This window comes from Schistocerca cancellata, chromosome 12 (assembly GCF_023864275.1).
Source record: "Schistocerca cancellata isolate TAMUIC-IGC-003103 chromosome 12, iqSchCanc2.1, whole genome shotgun sequence".
NCBI classification, from domain to species: Eukaryota; Metazoa; Arthropoda; class Insecta; order Orthoptera; family Acrididae; genus Schistocerca; species Schistocerca cancellata.
The window spans coordinates 44,748,816-44,768,649 of NC_064637.1; the positions used below are offsets into that span (position 1 = coordinate 44,748,816).

Here is a 19,834-nt window from a genome sequence, read left to right on the forward strand (position 1 = left end):
TATTTTCACAACGCTTTGCACACACATACAAAAACTCAAAAAGTTTTTTTAGGAATTCACAAATGTTCGATATGTACCCCTTTAGTGATTCGGCAGACATCAAGCCGATAATCAAGTTCCTCCCACACTCGGCGCAGCATGTCCCCATCAATGAGTTCGAAAGCATCGTTGATGCAAGCTCGCAGTTCTGGCACGTTTCTTGGTAGAGGAGGTTTAAACTGAATCTTTCACATAACCCCACAGAAAGAAATCGCATGGGGTTAAGTCGGGAGAGCGTGGAGGCCATGACATGAATTGCTGATCATGATCTCCACCACGACCGATCTATCGGGTTTCCAATCTCCTGTTTAAGAAATGCCGAACATCATGATGGAAGTGCGGTGGAGCACCATCCTGTTGAAAGATGAAGTCGGCGATGTCGGTCTCCAGTTCTGGCATGAGCCAATTTTCCGCGGGCTACGCATGAAACTTGCCCGCACGCGTTCAACCGTTTCTTCGCTCAGTGCAGGCCGACCCGTTGATTTCCCCTTACAGAGGCATCCAGAAGCTTTAAACTGCGCCGAATGGAGTTAGCAGTTGGTGGATCTTTGTTGAACTTCGTCCTGAAGTGTCGTTGCAGTGTTACGACTGACTAATGTGAGTGCATTTCAAGCATGACATACGCTTTCTCGGCTCCTGTCGCCATTTTATCTCACTGCGCTCTCGAGCGCTCTGATGGCAGAAACGTGAAGTGCGGCTTCAGCCGAACAAAACGTTATGACTTTTTCTACGTATCTGTAGTGTGTCGTGACCATATGTTAATGAATGGAGCTACAGTGAATTTATGAAATCGCTTCAATCATTTGTAATAGCCCTGTATCACACTAATTACGTCCGCTTTCTGAATTCTAATTCCTTGTCATGTTCCAGACCTCACGTCAGTATAGTTCTTCCCTCCTCACGCCAGCCTGCGTGAGCTAAAACGCGTGCATTTCGGCCTCCTCTAGTAACACGGTGTTGGCTCTTCAGCCAACACAACAGGGAACCTGGGGTGAGGGAAGCTGGTTCATTGCAAAGAAGAAACGAGGGATCTGGCAGCATGAGGACGACTAGCACTCCCGATTTTGAAGAAGAGGTGCTGGAAAATATTGCAGCGGACCCCGCTACAATTACTCGTCGTACTGCGCGTGAAATGGGCGGTGCAGATAGTAGTACGTGGCGAGTACTCCACGAACAACAAATACACCCATATTACGCACCATAAGTCAATGCTGTGCTTGTGGCTGACTCTGCACCAAGGGCCGCATTGTGTCAGTGTGTGCTCCAACAATGTATGTCGTGCTGTTTACTGACGAGGCCTCATGTGATCGTGATGGTATTTCGAACAGCGGGAATTCTATGTGTGGGATGAAGAAAACCTTCACGCTGTAGTAAAGTCATAAGATCAAGTACGTTTTACAGTCAATATCTGGGCCGGTATTGTAGGCGACAATCTCATTGTGCCATGTCTACTACCTGGCCATGTGAATGGCTGCCCGTACTTGAGATTCGTGCAAAGGATTATACCTTAGTTGTTGGAAGACGTACCCCTGGCTGTTGGTGGGAGGATGTGGATGCAACATGGCGGTGCACCGCTTCACTTCATTGTGAGGATGTCAGCAACCACCTCACTGCTGTGTCTCGTGGTCACTGGAGGGAAGATCTTGTTCCGTGGCCTCCGAGGTCACCTGACCTGAATCCCCTTGTTTATTTCCTATGGGGACATCGAAAGTCACTTGTATATGAGACCCCAGTTGCTAGACCTGTAGCTGCCTGTGATGTGATTCGGAACACACCACGGATGTTTGTCAGGGTGCATCAGAGTCTTGTTCACCAATGTCATGCTTGCACCGAGGTTGACAGGCGTCAGTTTAAGCACATTTTGTAAGATACAGTACAACTGGTATGTACACAGTACTGCGATTTTATTCCTATTATCTCCTTAAGCTGGCTTCTCTGACCGCAGGTTCCTTGCCTCAAATTGTTCAGTGGAGCATTATCTCTCCTGTTAATTTTTGCAAGCTCTTACAGAAACACCCTGGCAGTCGGGGGCAATGGTAATGGTACCTGTTGTCTTATATTTCCATAGATTTTATGAAAAAAATAACTTTTTTCCACTCTTGAATATCTCATACTCTTTGGAATTAAATATTTCGACAGAATGAGCTTTTCACTTTACAGCGGAGTGTGCGCTGATATGAAACTTTCTGGCAGATTAAAACTGTGTGCCGGACCGAGACTCGAACTCGGGATCTTTGCCTTCTTCGGGCAAGTGCTCTACCAACTGAGCTACCCAAGCACGACTCACGCTCCGTCCTCACAGTTTTACTTCTGCCAGTACCTCGTCTCCTACCTTCCAAACTTTACAGAAGTTCTCCTGCGAACATTTTTCCACGGATGCTATTTTAAACTCCCATGGAGCTTAAAAATGCGAGTATTTATCAAAGTACCTCACCTTAGCGCCTAGCCTAAAAAAAAACCATGTACATTCCGTGAGTGCTCTGTTACCTGAGTAGCTGCTCCCTTTGTATAGCTGGCGATGCACCTGATGCCGAGGAAGTAGGGGACGCAGTAGTGCTGGCCTTCTTCAACCACAGAATACTCCTATTAGCAGATGCAGCCACTTTGAAGCGACCACAACGTCCGCGAGACATCTCAAGCCAACTGCCACCCCACACCGTGGCGGCAACCAGCGAGAAGAACCGACTGTTCCGTGAATGGTAGCTCTCCCGCCAAAGACATGAAACGCCGCGACAGCCGCATGAGGAGTCGTAGAGGAGAACAGGAACTGGGAGTTGGCAAACCTCGTGTCCACCCTAAAACCTGACGGCGGTGGCCCTGGGAGACTCGCCAAAAGCTTCCTGAGCCGCCGTCAGCGCTTTCCGCCGGTGGAGGTCGGCTACTGCAAGCTAGATGTCAAGGCCAACATGCTGGCTGATGCGTTCGTGGACAGCTTTAAGCAAGAGGCCAGCGTCGCCGTTGAGAACCACTTCCGGCAGTTGGAAGAGCAACGGCCCACCTTCATGGCTGCCAGGGCAGAAGAAGATGATCACAGAGGAAAAATTTGCGGTTCTACTCCAGCCTCTGAACGAAAGGAGAGCAAGAGGCAGCAGCACACACCTGCTGAACAACCTTCCACCTCAGGTCCATCGGTCACTAGCCAATATCTTCAACCAGATACTTCTGTCAGGCTTCTACCCCTCCACATGGAAACATGCAGAAGTGGTGACTATCCCGAAAACCGATAAGGACCCACATTAGGCAGCCAACTACTGGCCCATCAGGCTACTCCCATCCCTGACTGAGTGACTGACTGACTGATTTGGGGGAGGGGACCAGACAGTGAAGTCATCAGTCCCATCGGATTATGGAAGGACTGGGAAAGAAATCAGCCGTGCACTTCCAAAGGAACCATCCCGGATTTAGGGAAATCACGGAAAACCTAAATCAGGATGGTCGGATGTGGGATTGAACCGTCGTCCTCCCGAATGCGAGCCAGTGTGCTAAACACTACTCTCATCCCTCTCGAAGGCTTTTGAGAAGCTGTACACCTTCATGCAAGAGAACGTGACACCAGGCGAACAGTTTGGCTTTCAGAGCAGTCATTCCATCTCTCACCAGCTGCTGAGACTGGTGGACCAGCAATGAGCGTGCTGGAAACAGCGGAGTGCATTGGGGCAGCGTTCCTCATTTCCTCCAGGGCCTTCAATTCTGTGCTGTGCGACGGTCTCATATACAAATTCTTTGTACATGGGACACCGATGCCAATCGGTCCTTGCTGGGAGGACCTTCCATGTGAGGGGAGCTGATGGGTCATCCACTGACTGGAAGATATGTGCAGGAGTGCCATGGAGTCAGAGCTCGGCCCCCTGTTATTCTCCCTGCACACTGGAAGTTTGGAAATCTGTGGTAGTCTCATGGCACCAAACTGCTGAGGTCATCGGTCACTAAGCTTATGCACTACTTAATCTAACTTACACTAAGGACGACACACACACACACACACACACACACACCCATGCCCGAGGGAGGACTCGAACGTCCGATGAGGAGAGCTGTGCGGACTGTGACAGTATGCCTCAGAGTGTGTGGCTACCCCGTGCCGCCCTTCAAACTGCCGATGCACCAAAGGTGCACTCTTTATGCAGATGATACAGTGTTTTACACCTGCAGCATAAACGTCCAGACGCAGTGGGAGGATGGGCGACGCATTAGCTACTTAAATTCAATGCCGCCAAGAGCCAGGTGGCAGTCTTCTCCCAAAGGAAGCTGGCGCCATATCTACCACCTGTAAACATCATGGGAGCCCCCATCCCATGAATGAAGACTGTGAACTACCTCGGTGATCCTCGACCAAAGGCTCACCTGGGAACTGCTTAAACGGTGACGTCAGGAGCAGAGCAGTGTGGAGCCTCCACACCCAGTATCTGCTGTTTAATCCACAGTCGCCGCTGCCACCGCATCACGGCATTGTGCTCTTTCTAACACTGGTTGGACCGTTGCTGGGAGTATGCAACCATGGTGAAGACCATTGAACCACACATGGTGACATGCTCAGGGTGCAGAACCAAGCTCTGAAACTCGTCTTGTACCTCCTGGGGCTCTAGCCACTTTTGCAGTACAGAATCCGGCAGACTACTTGCGGCTTCTACGAAAAATTGGGTCAGTCCCTCAATCTGCTTATCATGGAACTGGACCACCAGCCACGCCATATGCTGACAACACTTTGGCCTGACCTGTTGTGGAAATAATTTTCTCCACAGCTGCCTGAGGTAGACCTACCTCCCCATCACCAGAGGCCAGTCTTGCTGTGAGAATAATTTTCTCTACAACAGCACGAGAACAATCACCTCCACATTGATGATGATGATGATGAGATCTCATGCTCCGAGGAGCGTAGGGGACGATGCGGGAGACCCACACTGCCGACTAGGCAAGGTCCAAGCGGAGGTGGTTTGTCATTACCTTCCTCTGACTGAAATGGGGATGAATGATGATGATGAAGACCTCCACATTAGCTAAGGCCAATTCAACAAGTCAGGTAACACTTAACGTTGGATTGAGAATTTCAGCAAAAATAACATTTTAATGTTAGCCTACATGCATGCCGAGCAAGGAATGCTCGACAGTTATGGCGACTAGTGACTAGAAGAGCAGTCTGATGAAGAAACCTAGTAATGCTGTCAAAATATCGTGCATGAAAGATACTAATATCCAGCGAAATATTCGAAGTCTCAAGATATCAGTATTAATGTCCTCAAAACACAATGACACATTAGACATAGCTACCAGAAAACAACACATATGGAAACTGATTTATGTAATCATTAGTTGCTATCAGAATATGTCATGCTTTTCCCTCCTCCCATTACATACCGTGTGATCAAAAAGTCCATATAAATTGGAAAACTTATTAAACCACGGAACACTGTAGATAGAGATGTAAAAATTGACACACATGCTTGGAATGACATGGGGTTTTATTAGAACCGCCCCATATTGCTAGACGCGTGAAAGATCTCTTGCGTGCGTCGTTTGGTGATGATCGTGTGCTCAGCTGCCACTTTCGTCATGCTTGGCCTCCCAGGTCCCCAGACCTCGGTCCGTACTACTATTGGCTTTGGAGTTACCTGACGTCGAAAGTGTATCATGATCGACCGACATCTCTAGGGTTGCTGAAAGACAACATCCGACGCCAATGCCTCACCATAACTCTGGATATGCTTTACAGTGCTGTTCACAACATTATTCCTCGACTACAGCTATTGTTGAGGAATGATGGTGGACATATTGAGCATTTCCTGTAAAGAACATCATCTTTGCTTTGTCTTACTTTGTTACGCTAATTATTGCTATTCCGATCAGATGAAGCGCCATCTGTCGTACATTTTTTGAACTTTTGTTTTTATTTATTTTTTTGTTCTAATAAAACCCCATGTCATTCCAAGCATGTGTGTCAATTTGTACCTCTCTATCTACATTATTCCGTGATTTATTCAGTTTCCAAATTTATACTGACTTTTTGATCACCTGGTATTTCTTATGACATACGAATACAGAACCATATGATGAGCCTTCAATAAGGAGCGCATCACAATTCTTTTCTGCAAGCAGGTTGGTTATATCCAAGACACCAATACATTATTCCCCACTCTTCTGGCAAAACCTCTGTTTTTCAACATAATGTCCATTCGACGCGATGGCCGTACTGGGAGGGCGTATATGCCCACACAGTACCACTCTACCAGTGAAAGCCATGTCTTGCTGCTCAGTCACCTTTCCAGCATCCACATACTGATACCTGTGGAGTGCATCCTTCATTGGGCTAAAGAAATGGAAGTCGAAAGGTGCGAGATCCGGACTGTAGGTATGAGAAGAACGGTTCAATGAAGTTTTATGATGATTTTTGACAAAAACCTGTTGCGATCAGACTTGCAATGCGCAAACAATTCCTCACGGTTGGCCCTTTGTTGCTCTTTACGGTCTCCTGTTAGGTAGCAAGGAACCCAGCAGGCAGACAGCTTTTAGAACCCCAACTGGTGAACAGGTGTTCTTCACTGGCCGTGCGGTTCTAGGCGCTTCAGTCTGGAACCGCGTGACCCCTACGGCCGCAGGTTCGAATCCTGCCTCGTTAGGTTTAAGTAGTTCTAAATTCTAGGGCACTGATGACCACAGATGTTAAGTCCCATAGTCCTCAGAGCCATTTGAGCCAATTTGTTATTCACTACCAACAGAGACGTTCAATTCAGTAGTGAGGTGTGTGTTTGTGATCCGTTGACCACCTCAAAATGAATTTGTGCACATTCCAGCATTGCAGGACTCTCAGTTGTGTGCACCCAGCCGGCACACGGGGGACTGGTCATTCTGCAAACGCCTATGAAACTCCATGGTAGCTGTCTGCTTGGAACACACCTCCTTTACAGACGCCATATTGAAGTCTACTACTGCTGGAATTTCATGAAACTATAGGGATAATTCCACGATGTCCCACGACAAATTCCACGTTTTTCAACCGAAAGTGGCCGAACAAACGATTTTGTTGCGTTAACTATTGAACTCCCCTTAGTGGAATTATAAAAACGCTGAAAAAGTTATCTGACTTGCAAGAAACGTTGTCCTTAATGAATACCACCAAACCGCCCTTATCAACCTGAAAATATAGTTGAAATGTGACAGAGACTGAAGCTTACAAGAGATGATTATCGGTAATTATTTTGACAACAGGTGATGAGTCTATCGAACAGCTTGTCTAGCTTAATTGGCAGTGTGCTAGCAAAGTAGGGAAGAGAGTTAGACATGGATCAAATTCATGGATTGCGTTAAGAACCGTTAGTCTGGCATACCTGAGTGACTTTTTATGTGGTTTTTCATGCTCATTCAGGCAAATACTTCGTTGGTCTCCAACCTCTCTCAGAAAGTACAATAAGCACACAGCTACTAAAATGCAGTAACACATTGAATCAAGTTGACAAACTTCAAAGACAGATGTCAAGATCTTAATTAGTAAGATTTTAATTAGTAATAAATAAATAAATAATGTTGCTGTTGTGGTCTTCAGTCCAGAGACTGGTTTGATGCAGCTCTCCATGATACTCTATCATAGGAAGCTTCTTCATCTCCCAGTACCTACTGCAACATACATCCTTCTGAATCTGTTTAGTGTATTCATCTCTTGGTCTCCCTCTACGATTTTTACCCTCCACGTTGCCCTCCAATGCTAAATTTGGGATCCCTTGATGCCTCAGAATATGCCCTAGCAACCGATCCCTTCTTCTAGTCAAGTTGGGCCACAAATTTCTCGTCTCTCCAGTTCTATTCAAAACCTCCTCATTAGTTATGTGATCTACCCATCTAATCTTCAGCATTCTTCTCTAGCACCACATTTCGAAAGCTTCTATTTTCTTGTCTAAACTACTTATCGTACACGTTTCAATTCCATACATGTCTACACTTCATACAAATACTTTCAGAAACGACTTCCTGGCTCTTAAATCTATACTCAATGTTAACGAATTTCTCTTCTTCAGAAACACTTTCCTTGCCATTGCCAAGCTACATTTTATATCCTGTCTATTTCGACCATGATCAGTTATTTTGCTCCCCAAATAGCAAACTCATTTACTACTTTAAACGTCTCATTTCCTAATCTAATACCCTCAGCACCACCTGATTTAATTCGATTACATTCCATTATCTTCGTTTTGATTTTGTTGATGTTATAGCGTCCTTTCAAGACACTTTCCATTCCGTTCAGCTGCTCTTCCAGGTCCTTTGCTGTCTCTGGCAGAATTACAATGCCATCGGCGAACCTCAAAGTTTGTATTTCTTCTCCATGGATTTTAATACCTACTCTGAATTTTTCTTTTGTTTCCTTTACTCCTTGCTCAATATACAGATTGAATAACATCGGGGAGAGGCTACAACCCTGTCTCACTCCGTTCCCAACAATTGCTTCTCTTTCATGCCCCTCGACTCTTAAAACTGCCATCTCATTTCTGTACAAATTGTAAATAGCCTTTCGCTCCCTGTATTTTACCCCTGCCACCTTCAGAATTTGAAAGAGAATATTCCAGTCAACACTGTCAAAAGCTTTCTCTAAGTCTACAAATGCTAGAAACGTAGGTTTCCCTTTCCTTAATCTATTTTCTAAGATAAGTCGTAGGGTCAGTATTGTCTCGCGTGTTCCAACATTTCTACGGGATCCAAACTGATCTTCCCCGAGGTCGGCTTCAACCAGTTTTAACATTCGACTGTAAAGAATTCGAGTTAGTATTTTGCAGCCGTGGCTTATTAAACTGATAGTTCGGTAATTTTCACATCTGTCAACACCTGCTTACTTTGGGATTGGAATTATTATATTTTTTTGAAGTCTGAGGGTATTTCACCTGTCTCATACATCTTAAAATAGATAATACGTTAATAAATTTAGTTAATAATCAGTCTTATCCTAGTAATTAATGAATCATCTGGAATTTGTTACTTGTTTAAACTAGTTACCAAATGAAATTTTAGAGATTAGTAGAGATGGGTCGTTCGCGAACTAACGGTTTCCAAAGGAACTGTTCACCAAGATGAATGGAAGGAGCGAGGAAAGAATTCTAAGGAACGGTCTTTCATAGTTCACTTCGGTCGCGGCTTTCTAATTACATTTCCCGAGAACGGGAAACGGTCTGTCTCGTTCCCGAACGGCACGTCGGCCGGTCTCGTTATAGCCTCGGTCCCGTTCCCGCCTGTCTCGGTCTCGGTCTCGCTCGGCCGGACTCGTCCTTCTTCGGGTGGCCACTCGGCGCAGTTCCACTACCGGCTGCTCATAGTTATTTCAGTATCAAGTTGTTCGTTTCGTTCGCTGCGCACACACATACTAGATATGTTTCAAGCATTTTTTGAACTCTGGACTACTGGTTCTTTTCGTATTCTATTCCGCGTCCACGAGTGCTAGTTAAAATGTATTTCATAATAACGCAAATTACATAATAATTACGTGGTCTGTAATACATATATGTTTTCAGGTAACAAAAGAGCGTATCTGCTTATTTCACTATTTCGATAAATAGCAGGAGACATAAAAAGGCAATTTTTTTTGTTATTACACATGCAAACGAAGTCGGCACGGCACACACGACTAGCCATTTTCAGTCTTTTTTTTTATCCAACTTAAAACAGCATGTTCATAGTTGTTGAAGGCAGGCCGACTTACAACCGAATGAAGCCCGCGTTCTGTAATCGAGTAACTGGTGTCACATTTTGTAAAGAGAATACGATAACTTCTACAACATTATTTCAGTGGTAGGGTGGCGCACGAAAAATCGGCCTCGAGTACTAGACTGCTGATTGTCGCCCACCAATCGTCATCTGTTGTTTCGAAATTGTTGTTTGCATTAGCTTATTTGTTTTTTCTTTAATGCCTAATAATTACGTACATATTTATCTATTCCGCTCGTAGTGGTCAGCAAATCGTGCGTAATTAGCAAGCAGTCTGTACTTGGGGCTGGTTTTTCGTAAGCCGCCTTATATTATTTCACTGCGATCAGGTACATAACGCTACAGTTGTCTAAACGAGAGGTTTGCCAAGGGCACGACCAATTTCCTCCCCATACTTGATGCAATCTGAGCTTGTGCCCCGTCTCTAATGACCTCGATGTTGAAGGGACGTTAAACCTATTCTTCCTTCCATCCTTCCCCCATGGTTAATATGTGCGGCGGCATCGACCTGGGACTGGCGTATGTCAACCTCCCCCACCCCCCACCCCCACCTCACCCCACCCCACCCCACCCCACCCTTTCCTTGACCCAGAAGTTCGGCTTTCCTGAGGAGGTTAAATACGTACTTGCAATGGCAGGTGAATGTGACGAAAATTACTGTCTTCAGTTAATGTCAACAAAGAGGATTAAATATTTAGGTGTGGCCAAAAAGGAAATTCTCCAAAGAATTGCATAAAAAAAACAATACTAGCAAAAACAAAAGAATAGATGGACCGGAAGTTGTTCCTAAATCAGTACAATGGCGAACTGGAACAACACTTGTAAGGTAACACATTGGTGTACATGTTTTCAGGCGAATTTCCGTCACAAGCTGCGTGTTTTTCTCCGCTCAATGTGCAGATAATTTCTTTACAGCATTCAAACGAAATGTAATTCAAGTAAATGTTTCAAGAGAACTACGGAGGAAAAGATGGGAGGGGGATATTATTTTCCAAATGACACTCAATGTTTACAACATGCAGTAAGCAGAGAAAGAAGATCTGTATCGGACAGGAGTATTGCCATGTGTCTGGGAATAAGGCATACTACCCAGAGGGAACACGAACTGCCAACGAGAGCGACATCTATGAGTGAGTCTCATAAAAGTTGAAACGAGTCAAGAGAATTTTAAATGTAAAGCGGCATGTTGCAGTTTTAAGAAATACCTTGTGAATTTTAAAAAGCCTAATTATTCTTTGATTTTAAGTAAGTAACGATTATTTTAATAATTTACTATCATGATATAAAGTTGAAATGTTCTGTCTTGTTCTGTAATAATAATGAAAAATGATCTGTAAGCTTATGGACATGTATTATAAAAGGGTTTTGTGTTGAGATTTTCAATCCTCTGTTATGCCAGTCCCGCCTAGATACCCACCCTCCCCCCCCCCCCCCAAATTCTATAAGTCCCTCCAGATCCTCGAGCGCCATGCACTCCACCTCGCCTTCCGTATATGCCTCCCGTCCCCCACGCGGATCTTCTATTACCTGATTCCTTTCCCCCATCTACTCCTATTCCTCGAACATATCTGCATACCCAACACCTCCCTCCGCCTTGATCCCCCTCACCCCCTGGTTGCTCCTCTCCTCTACAACCCCCGCCCTCTGCCCTGTTTTCACTGTTGTGTCTCCCCTACCCACCACCTCTACACTCTTCATCTCCTTTCCCAAGGTGGCTTCCGTCAACTCCCATTTATCCCTCCTATCAACTCTGATCCTCACCTCCCCCTCCTTTCCTCTGTCCTTTCCCCAGGTTCCCTCTTCTCCCCCTTCCATCCTGTTTTTTCCCCGCGTACCCTCTCTCTGCCCTCTGCCCTCTCTCTCCCTCCCCCCGAGTCATTTTGCATTCCTCTCCTCTGCCTTTCCCCACTCCTTCGCTTCTGCACAGTCCCCCCCCCCCCCGCTCTTATGGGGCTCCTTCCCCCTCCTCCTCCAACTTCCTTTTTCCTCTCCTTCCCCCGATTTCTTTCCCATCATCCGTCCAGTCTCCCACTGTCTGCCCTCGGCTGTGTCATATTTGTGCCAACATTTTAGTGCAGTGTTCAAGTGAGTGTTCAGTGTTGTGTGCCTTTCCAAAGTGTTGCGAACAGAAATCATGCTGTTGCTGGGTGTGAACTTTATATCCCTTGCAAACAGAAACCAGACTGTCGCCGTGTTTTTTAATTTTTTGTCTATTTTTCACCTGTCTGCTCCCTGTGTATTTTATTAACGTCATCAACCCTTTGTTTTATGTTTCAAGTTCCACAATTTTTCGCCGTTTTATCATTTAAGTCGCCGAATGTATCGCCAGCTTTTATTATTTATTATCTTCACCTTTATAAAACATATTCTGTAGGCTGAAGAGCAGCGTACTAAGCTGCTGCCAGCCCGCCCCTTTCAGGGGGAGTCAAAACTCAATAAATTAAAAAAAAATTAAGAATCGTAATTATTCTTTGATTTCAAGTTGTTGTTGTTGTGGTCTTCAGTCCCGAGACTGGTTTCATACAGCTCTCCATGCTACCCTATCCTGTGCAAGCTTCTTCATCTCCCAGTACTTACTGGAACCTGCCTCCTTCTGAATCTGCTTAGTGTATCCATCTTGGTCACCCTCTACGATTTTTACCCTCCACACTGCCCTCCAATGCTAAATTTGTGACCCCTTGATGCCTCAGAACATGTCCTACCAACCGGTCCCTTCTTCTTGTCAAGTTTTGCCAAAAACTTCTCTTTTCCCCAGTTCTATTCAATACCTCCTCATTAGTTACATGAACTACCCAAGTAAGTAACAATTATTTTAATAATTAATTATCGTAATATGAGATTGAAATGTTCTGTCTTGTTCTGGAATAATAATGGAAAACGGTCTGTGAGCTAATGGTCATGAAAAAGGGTTTTGTTTTGAAATTTTGAAGAGGAAATAGCACTGAGTTTGATAAATGTTTCTAGAGATAGTAAATAAAAAGTGAATGAACGGTAATTAAGCGGATGTTAAAATATAATGTAAGTAACATTTCTATCTTTTCCTTTATTCAGACTGCAGCTTACTGCCGTTTATTTAAAAATTCACTTACAGCTTTAAATGAAGGAAGTAATTAATTGCAAACCAGACTGATGGAAGTAATTAAATGCAAACGAGATTGATGGAAGTAATTAGTTGCAATTCGGACACACTGTACACATACTTGTGGACCAATTTCGACTTTATTCTCAGAAAGCAGCGTGATTTTGCACCTATTCACCAAATAGGCAAAGTAAAAATCCAATTCATGGCTGTTGGTTGCAGGTTTGACTTGTATTGTGGCAGTGACGATCTGTCGATAGTACTTCTGACCACCCGGCGTATGTCATGGAAAATGACAGACAACTTTCAACAATGTAGATATACTGGGTGGTCCACTGATCGTGACCGTGCCAAATATCTCATGAAATAAGCGTCAAACGAAATAACTATAAAGAACGAAACTTGTCTTGCTTGAAGGGGGAAAACCAGATGGCGCTAAGGTTGGCCCGCTAGATGGCACTGCCATAGGTCAAATGGATATCAACTGCGTTTTTTTTAATAGGAACCCCCATTTTTATTACTAATTCGTGTAGTATACAAAGAAATATGAATGTTTTTGTTGGACCACTTTTTTCGCTTTGTGATAGATGCCACTGTAATAGTCACAAACATGTGGCTCACAATTTTAGACGAACAGTTGGTAACAGGTTGGTTTTTTTAAATTAAAATACAGAACTTAGGGACGTTTGAACTTTTATTTCGGTTGTTCCAATGTGATACATGTACCTTTGTGAACTTATCATTTCTGAGAACGCTTGCCGTTGCAGCGTGATTACCTTTAAATACCACATTAATGCAATAAATGCTTAAAATGATGTCCGTCAACCTCAATGCATTTGGCAATACGTATAACGACATTCCTCTCAACAGCGAGTAGTTCGAGTTGCGTAATGTTCGCACATGCATTGACAATGCGCTGACGTATGTTGTCAGGCGCTGTCGGTGGATCACGACAGCAAATATCCTTCAACTTTCCCCACAGAAAGAAATCCGGGGACGTCAGATCCGGTGAACGTGCGGGCCATGGTATGGTGCTTTGACGACCAATCCACCTGTCATGAAATATGCTATTCAATACCGCTTCAAGCTAACGCGAACTATGTGCCGGACATCCATCGGGTTGGAAGTACATCGCCATTCTGTCATGCAGTGAAACATCTTCTAGGAACATCGGTAGAACATTACGTAGGAAATCAGCATACATTGCACCATTTAGATTGCCATCGATAAAATGGGGGCCAATTATCCTTCATCCCATAATGCCGCCCCATGCATTAACCCACCAAGGTCGCTGATGTTCCACTTGTCGCAGCCATCGTGGATTTTCCGTTGCCCAACAGCGCATATTACGTCGATTTACGTTATCACCGTTGGTGAATGACGCTTCGACGCTAAATAGAACGCGTGCAAAAAATCCGTCATCGTCCCGTAATATCTCTTGTGCCCAGTGGCAGACCTGTACACGACATTCAAAGTCGTCGCCATGCAATTCCTGGTGCTTAAAAATATGGTACAGGTGCAATCGATGTTGACGTAGTATTCTCGACACTCAGGTTTTTGAGATTCCCGATTCTCGCGCAATTTGTCTGCTACTGATGTGCGGATTAGCCGCGACAGCAGCTAAAACACCTACTTGGACATCATCATTTGTTGCAGTTCATGGTTGACATTTCATGTGTAGTTGAACGCTTCCTGTTTCCATAAATAACGTAACTATCCGGCGAACGGTCCGGACACTTGGATGATGTCGTCCGGGATACCGCCGATCTGCATACATAGCACACGCCCGTCGGGCATTTTGATCACAATAGCCATACATCAATACGATATCGACCTTTTCCGCAAATGGTAAACGGTCCATTAACACGGGTAATGTATCACGAAACAAATACCGTCCGCACTGGTAGAATCTTACATGATACCAGGTACTTATACGTTTGTAACTATTACAGCGCCATCTATCACAAAGCGAAAACAGTGGTCCAACTAAAACATTCATATTTCTTTACGTACTACACGAGTAAGTAATAAAAAATGGGGGTCCCTATTTTAAATCTACATCTACATCTACACCTACATTTATACTCCGCAAGCCACCCAACGGTGTGTGGCGGAGGGCACTTTACGTGCCACTGTCATTACCTCCCTTTCCTGTTCCAGTCGCGTATGGTTCGCGGGAAGAACGACTGTCTGAAAGCCTCTGTGCGCGCTCTAATCTCTCTAATTTTACATTCGTGATCTCCTCGGGAGGTATAAGTAGGGGGAAGCAATATATTCGATACATCATCCAGAAACGCACCCTCTCGAAACCTGGCGAGCAAGCTACACCGCGATGCAGAGCGCCTCTCTTGCAGAGTCTGCCACTTGAGTTTGTTAAACATCTCCGTAACGCTATCACGGTTACCAAATAACCCTGTGACGAAACGCGCCGCTCTTCTTTGGATCTTCTCTGTCTCCTCCGTCAACCCGATCTGGTGCGGAACCCACACTGATGAGCAATACTCAAGTATAGGTCGAACGAGTGTTTTGTAAGCCACCTCCTTTGTTGATGGACTACATTTTCTAAGGACTCTCCCAATGAATCTCAACCTGGTACCCGCCTTACCAACAATTAATTTTATATGATCATTCCACTTCAAATCGTTCCGCACGCATACTCCCAGATATTTTACAGAAGTAACTGCTACCAGTGTTTGTTCCGCTATCATATAATCATACAATAAAGGATCCTTCTTTCTATGTATTCTCAATACATTACATTTGTCTATGTTAAGGGTCAGTTGCCACTCCCTGCACCAAGTGCCTATCCGCTGCAGATCTTCCTGCATTTCGCTACAATTTTCTAATGCTGCAACTTCTCTGTATACTACAGCATCATCCGCGAAAAGCCGCATGGAACTTCCGAACGCAGTTGATATCCGTTTGACCTATGGCAGTGCCGTCTAGTGAGCCAACCAAAGCACCATCTTGGTTTCCCCCTTAAAGCTAGACGAGTTTTGTTCATTGTAGTTTTTTCGTTTGATGCTTATTTCGTCAATGGACCAACCTGTATATTTTTTCTGCAATCTGCGGCCTACACTTGCTACACAAGTAAATCACCCCAAAAATTTTAAAAGCATAAGAGTAATTATAGTAAAACACAGCACTTAACTTCATTTCTCATTATCATACCAATAGCAAACTCGCCTGATTTGCTGTTGGATACAGGTTTAAACCCAGTACCATGGCGACCGAATACTAAATAATTTACTACACCTTCTCTAAGACTTGGTTCTCCTGATGGATAAAATCCGATAAATATGCTCTTTCTGTGATCTAACACAAGTGAGTTATGGATTATTTATTTAGTACCATAGCGCAAATCCGTATGACATTACCCTTTTAAATGAAAGAATGAACTGTTGTATTGTATACCCAGGTGTGTTGAAACTATGTCTAAGCCATGCGCAACCTTTAAAGGCAGTGACCACCATATCATAATTATTTAACAGGATTTTAAAACTTGTCAGCTGTCATGTAGTAATAATTCTGTAACTGGTATGAGATCAGCAAAATATGCAACATTTTAGAACCATGTTGTAAATTTATATTATGTATTCTTCTACAAATAAGTGTTACCAGCTACAACACCCTTCAGTGTGTATATTATGCAGTTGTACACTCTTACCTCCGGTATGGGATTATTTTCTGGGAAAATTCTGGAGATGCCATCAAAACATTCAAAATTCAAAAAAATATGTATATATAAGAATAATGGAAGGGGCAGATAATCGCAAATCATGTAGACCATTGTTTCAAAAAAGGATGATCCTGCCACTTCCTTCCATATATATACTTTAAAATAATTATAATGTATTTAAAGAACAACTTACATACAAAAAGACCACTCATCACTCAAAATTACACAATACACAGCTATGATACAAGACAAAAATTGGATGTACATGTTCAAAGCTCCAACAGAAAATTATTTCAAAATGGCCTTATCCATCCTAGTATCAAACTATACAATGCCTTACCAGATACCATTAAACACATACAAAACATTGGTCACTTTAAATCTAAACTGAAGTTGTACTTGGTTGATCACTGCTTCTACACCGTAAATGAATACCTACAAAACTAAATTTATCTGTGTTAACCCAATGTAGTCTCATTCAGAAGAACATTTGTAGTTTATCTCTCTGTATATAGCGTAACAACATTTATTTAAGTATTCATCATTAATTGATATATTAATGTGTTATTATGTACAAAGGTACATTATATGTAAAACTGTCAATATTAGCATAAAACTCAAAATATCTCTTGCATATTGTGCAGCTGTAGACGAAAATGGATCAATAAATCAAATCAAAAATCACAAGTATGTTCATTCAGAAATGTCATGTAAATTGTTACTTCAATTAATATGTTTCACAAAGGTTCAAATACTTGAAATGCATTCTGCTTAGAATTATTTTGCAATGTAAATTACGTTTGAGAGACATTTCGATTCTACAAAGAAAGAAGAAGCTTCTCTTTTGTACATTACTTCTGCCACCTTTACATACCACCTCCTCGTTTTTCTTTAAATATGGCCGTTATCAGCTTCAACAGCTTGACCTCTCAAAAATTACTTTGTTATTTCTATAATAAAACTCTGTTTTTACATAGACACATTTTTAAGATATCTCTTTTTAATGTCAAATAAAGCCTACAAATTCCTTCTGGAAAAATGTATTGGATTTTTTAGGAAGACACTTTATTATAGCTTAAACCCTGCCCCTCCTGATCAAACTCTCACAAGCTTATTTACATTAAGTGGAATCCAGAATAATAAATGTTCTTACATGTATAATTATAGTACCTGTTTCATAATGTCACTGTCTTTTTAATATTTGTCATAGTATATCTTGAGCCAATTCAGATGACTATTCACTCTTGTGAAAAGAACCGGGTAACTGGAACACGGTTTCACTCCTCTTGATGGGCCTAAACTTACTATTCCCTGAATGAACCACTGCTTTGTTGTGGCTGTTACCTTCTGCTCGAACAACAAGCCACCACCGCCATCGCCTGCACAAAGTGCAGTACCTGTAAAGACCACCATTTTTTTAAGAAAACAATAGAGAGTGGTAATTTCCTTGAACTGCAGATTCATATTCATTTTATTTATGAAACAGTGTTTAAATACTCACCATTTCTAAATCCTGCACAGAATTTGTCAGAAGCAAATAAAGGTCTTACAGACTGGGGAAGTTGCTCGTAACACTGGCTGAACTCGATAAATGGCAATTTGGTCATTAGCAGTTCATCACTTGGTTCTGGACTTTCATTGTAATCCCAATGGGCAATCTTAAAATGACAAATGACAGAGATTTTATTATATTTGCATCACCCTTTCAAGACTGACTTATTTCTTGAATAACTAACAATAGATAAAAAAAGCTTTCACATAAATTACGTGCAGTATCAGACAAGTCACCCAAACTTAAGACAAAAACTGAAAAATATGCATCAACAATTCAGACAATTAGTTTACCCAAACAAAACTGAAGTGAACACCTACAAACATATTAGACTTGAATGCTCAGTGGAGTTCCAGCTACGTGTCTCAACAGCAATGGCTTTGACTGTGGGGATGTTGCTCAGTCATTCTGTTAAGCAAGATACTGCACATCTAAGATTAGGAAGAGGAGAAGAAATATTAATGTTCCACATCCGATCAATTATGACATCTTTAGGAACTGAGCCAGATCTCGGATTGACATATGATGAGACAGAAAAGTGGTTGTGCGACTTTCATAGGAACCATTACGGCATTTTTCATCAAAGTAAACCACAGAAAACCTAAATCGAAAAGGTGTGTGTGTGTGTGTGTGTGTGTGTGTATGTGTGTGTGTGTGTGTGTGTGTGTGTGTGTGTGTGTCATGTGATGCATATATTTGTTTCTCTAGAACACTCAGAAGCAAGTTTATTGGTGCCCGTGCTAAAATAGACAGACAAATGTGGTTAAGGCATTAAAAGCAAAAATGCCTCAAATAAAATGTCATTTTAAGATTAGAACCATTTTCTTCCATTTACATTCACCATCCAGTCACATCTAGTCATGAAGAATGTAAAATCTGTAACTTTTTCAGTGCTAAACACATTAAAACCTTCTCCATAATAGGTTAGGGACGCAAATTCTACATCTTACAAAAAGATAATTCCCTATTTTCAGCTGAAACAGAGTTCAGATCAACTAGTAAACTGACCTCTGCGAACTGTATCCTGTCTCAGGTACCTCATTATGTCTCAGTGACCAGGATGTCATTTTCATTCTTATTTTATCTTTTTGTGTGTCATTCCTGTCCCAAGCGTTATTTCTTCAGCAATTTCAAATGACAAACTTCCCTTCTATGTTAAATGCTTAATGTACGAGCACCATTTTAAAGAAATTAAATGAGGGAAGTCAGGTATTGATGCAGTGATCAGTATACAAACATGAAGATGAAACATCACAGACGTCAAAAATAATAATGTTCCAAAAGCTGAGTACATTATCAACAAAGCTGAACAAATGTTCGAATTTCTAGAAAGAAGTGTGTTGCATATACATACTCATACAATGGTGAGTTTGGGTGCATGCCTGATGACACTTTTCGTTTAAAGTTTAATAATTGTGCAGTTTTAAGTGTAGTACCATCAAAGAAACATTTCTATGCAAACTAATGGAACGGAAATAAAGCATGTTAAAAACAAAGACTGAAATCAATAGAAACATATACTCACAGAGCCAAAACTCCCAGAAGACAGTTGTTCTCTCTCATATTTACTTTCAAGATCTAGACTAGCTGGTCTCACAAAATCTGAGATTCTTATTTCATTTTTCAGAACTATTATAGCTATATCATCTGCATAATTTCGTGAAGGTCCTCTATACATATCATGAATCACAATTGACTCCACCTGCAAATTGAACACATATTACGGAATTGTATCGAAGAAGAATGCAATTGAGGAAGCTAACAAATCATGAGACAGGTTTGATGTCAAGTACTTACTTTTAAG

At 42.6% G+C, this 19,834-nt stretch overlaps 1 protein-coding gene across 1 annotated transcript in view; it reads right to left on the minus strand.

The window, feature by feature from the left end:
* Positions 1–16,631: 16,631 nt before the first annotated feature.
* Positions 16,632–19,834, minus strand: part of LOC126109751 (clotting factor C-like) — a 39,718-nt gene continuing 36,515 nt past the window's right edge. Inside the window, exons 4-6 of the mRNA XM_049914802.1 lie at positions 19,556–19,732; positions 17,980–18,136; positions 16,632–17,875 (exon numbers count right to left, since the gene is read on the minus strand). Coding sequence (XP_049770759.1) covers positions 17,673–17,875; positions 17,980–18,136; positions 19,556–19,732 — 537 coding nt within the window. The 3' untranslated portion in view covers positions 16,632–17,672. The remainder of the gene's footprint in view (positions 17,876–17,979; positions 18,137–19,555; positions 19,733–19,834) is intronic.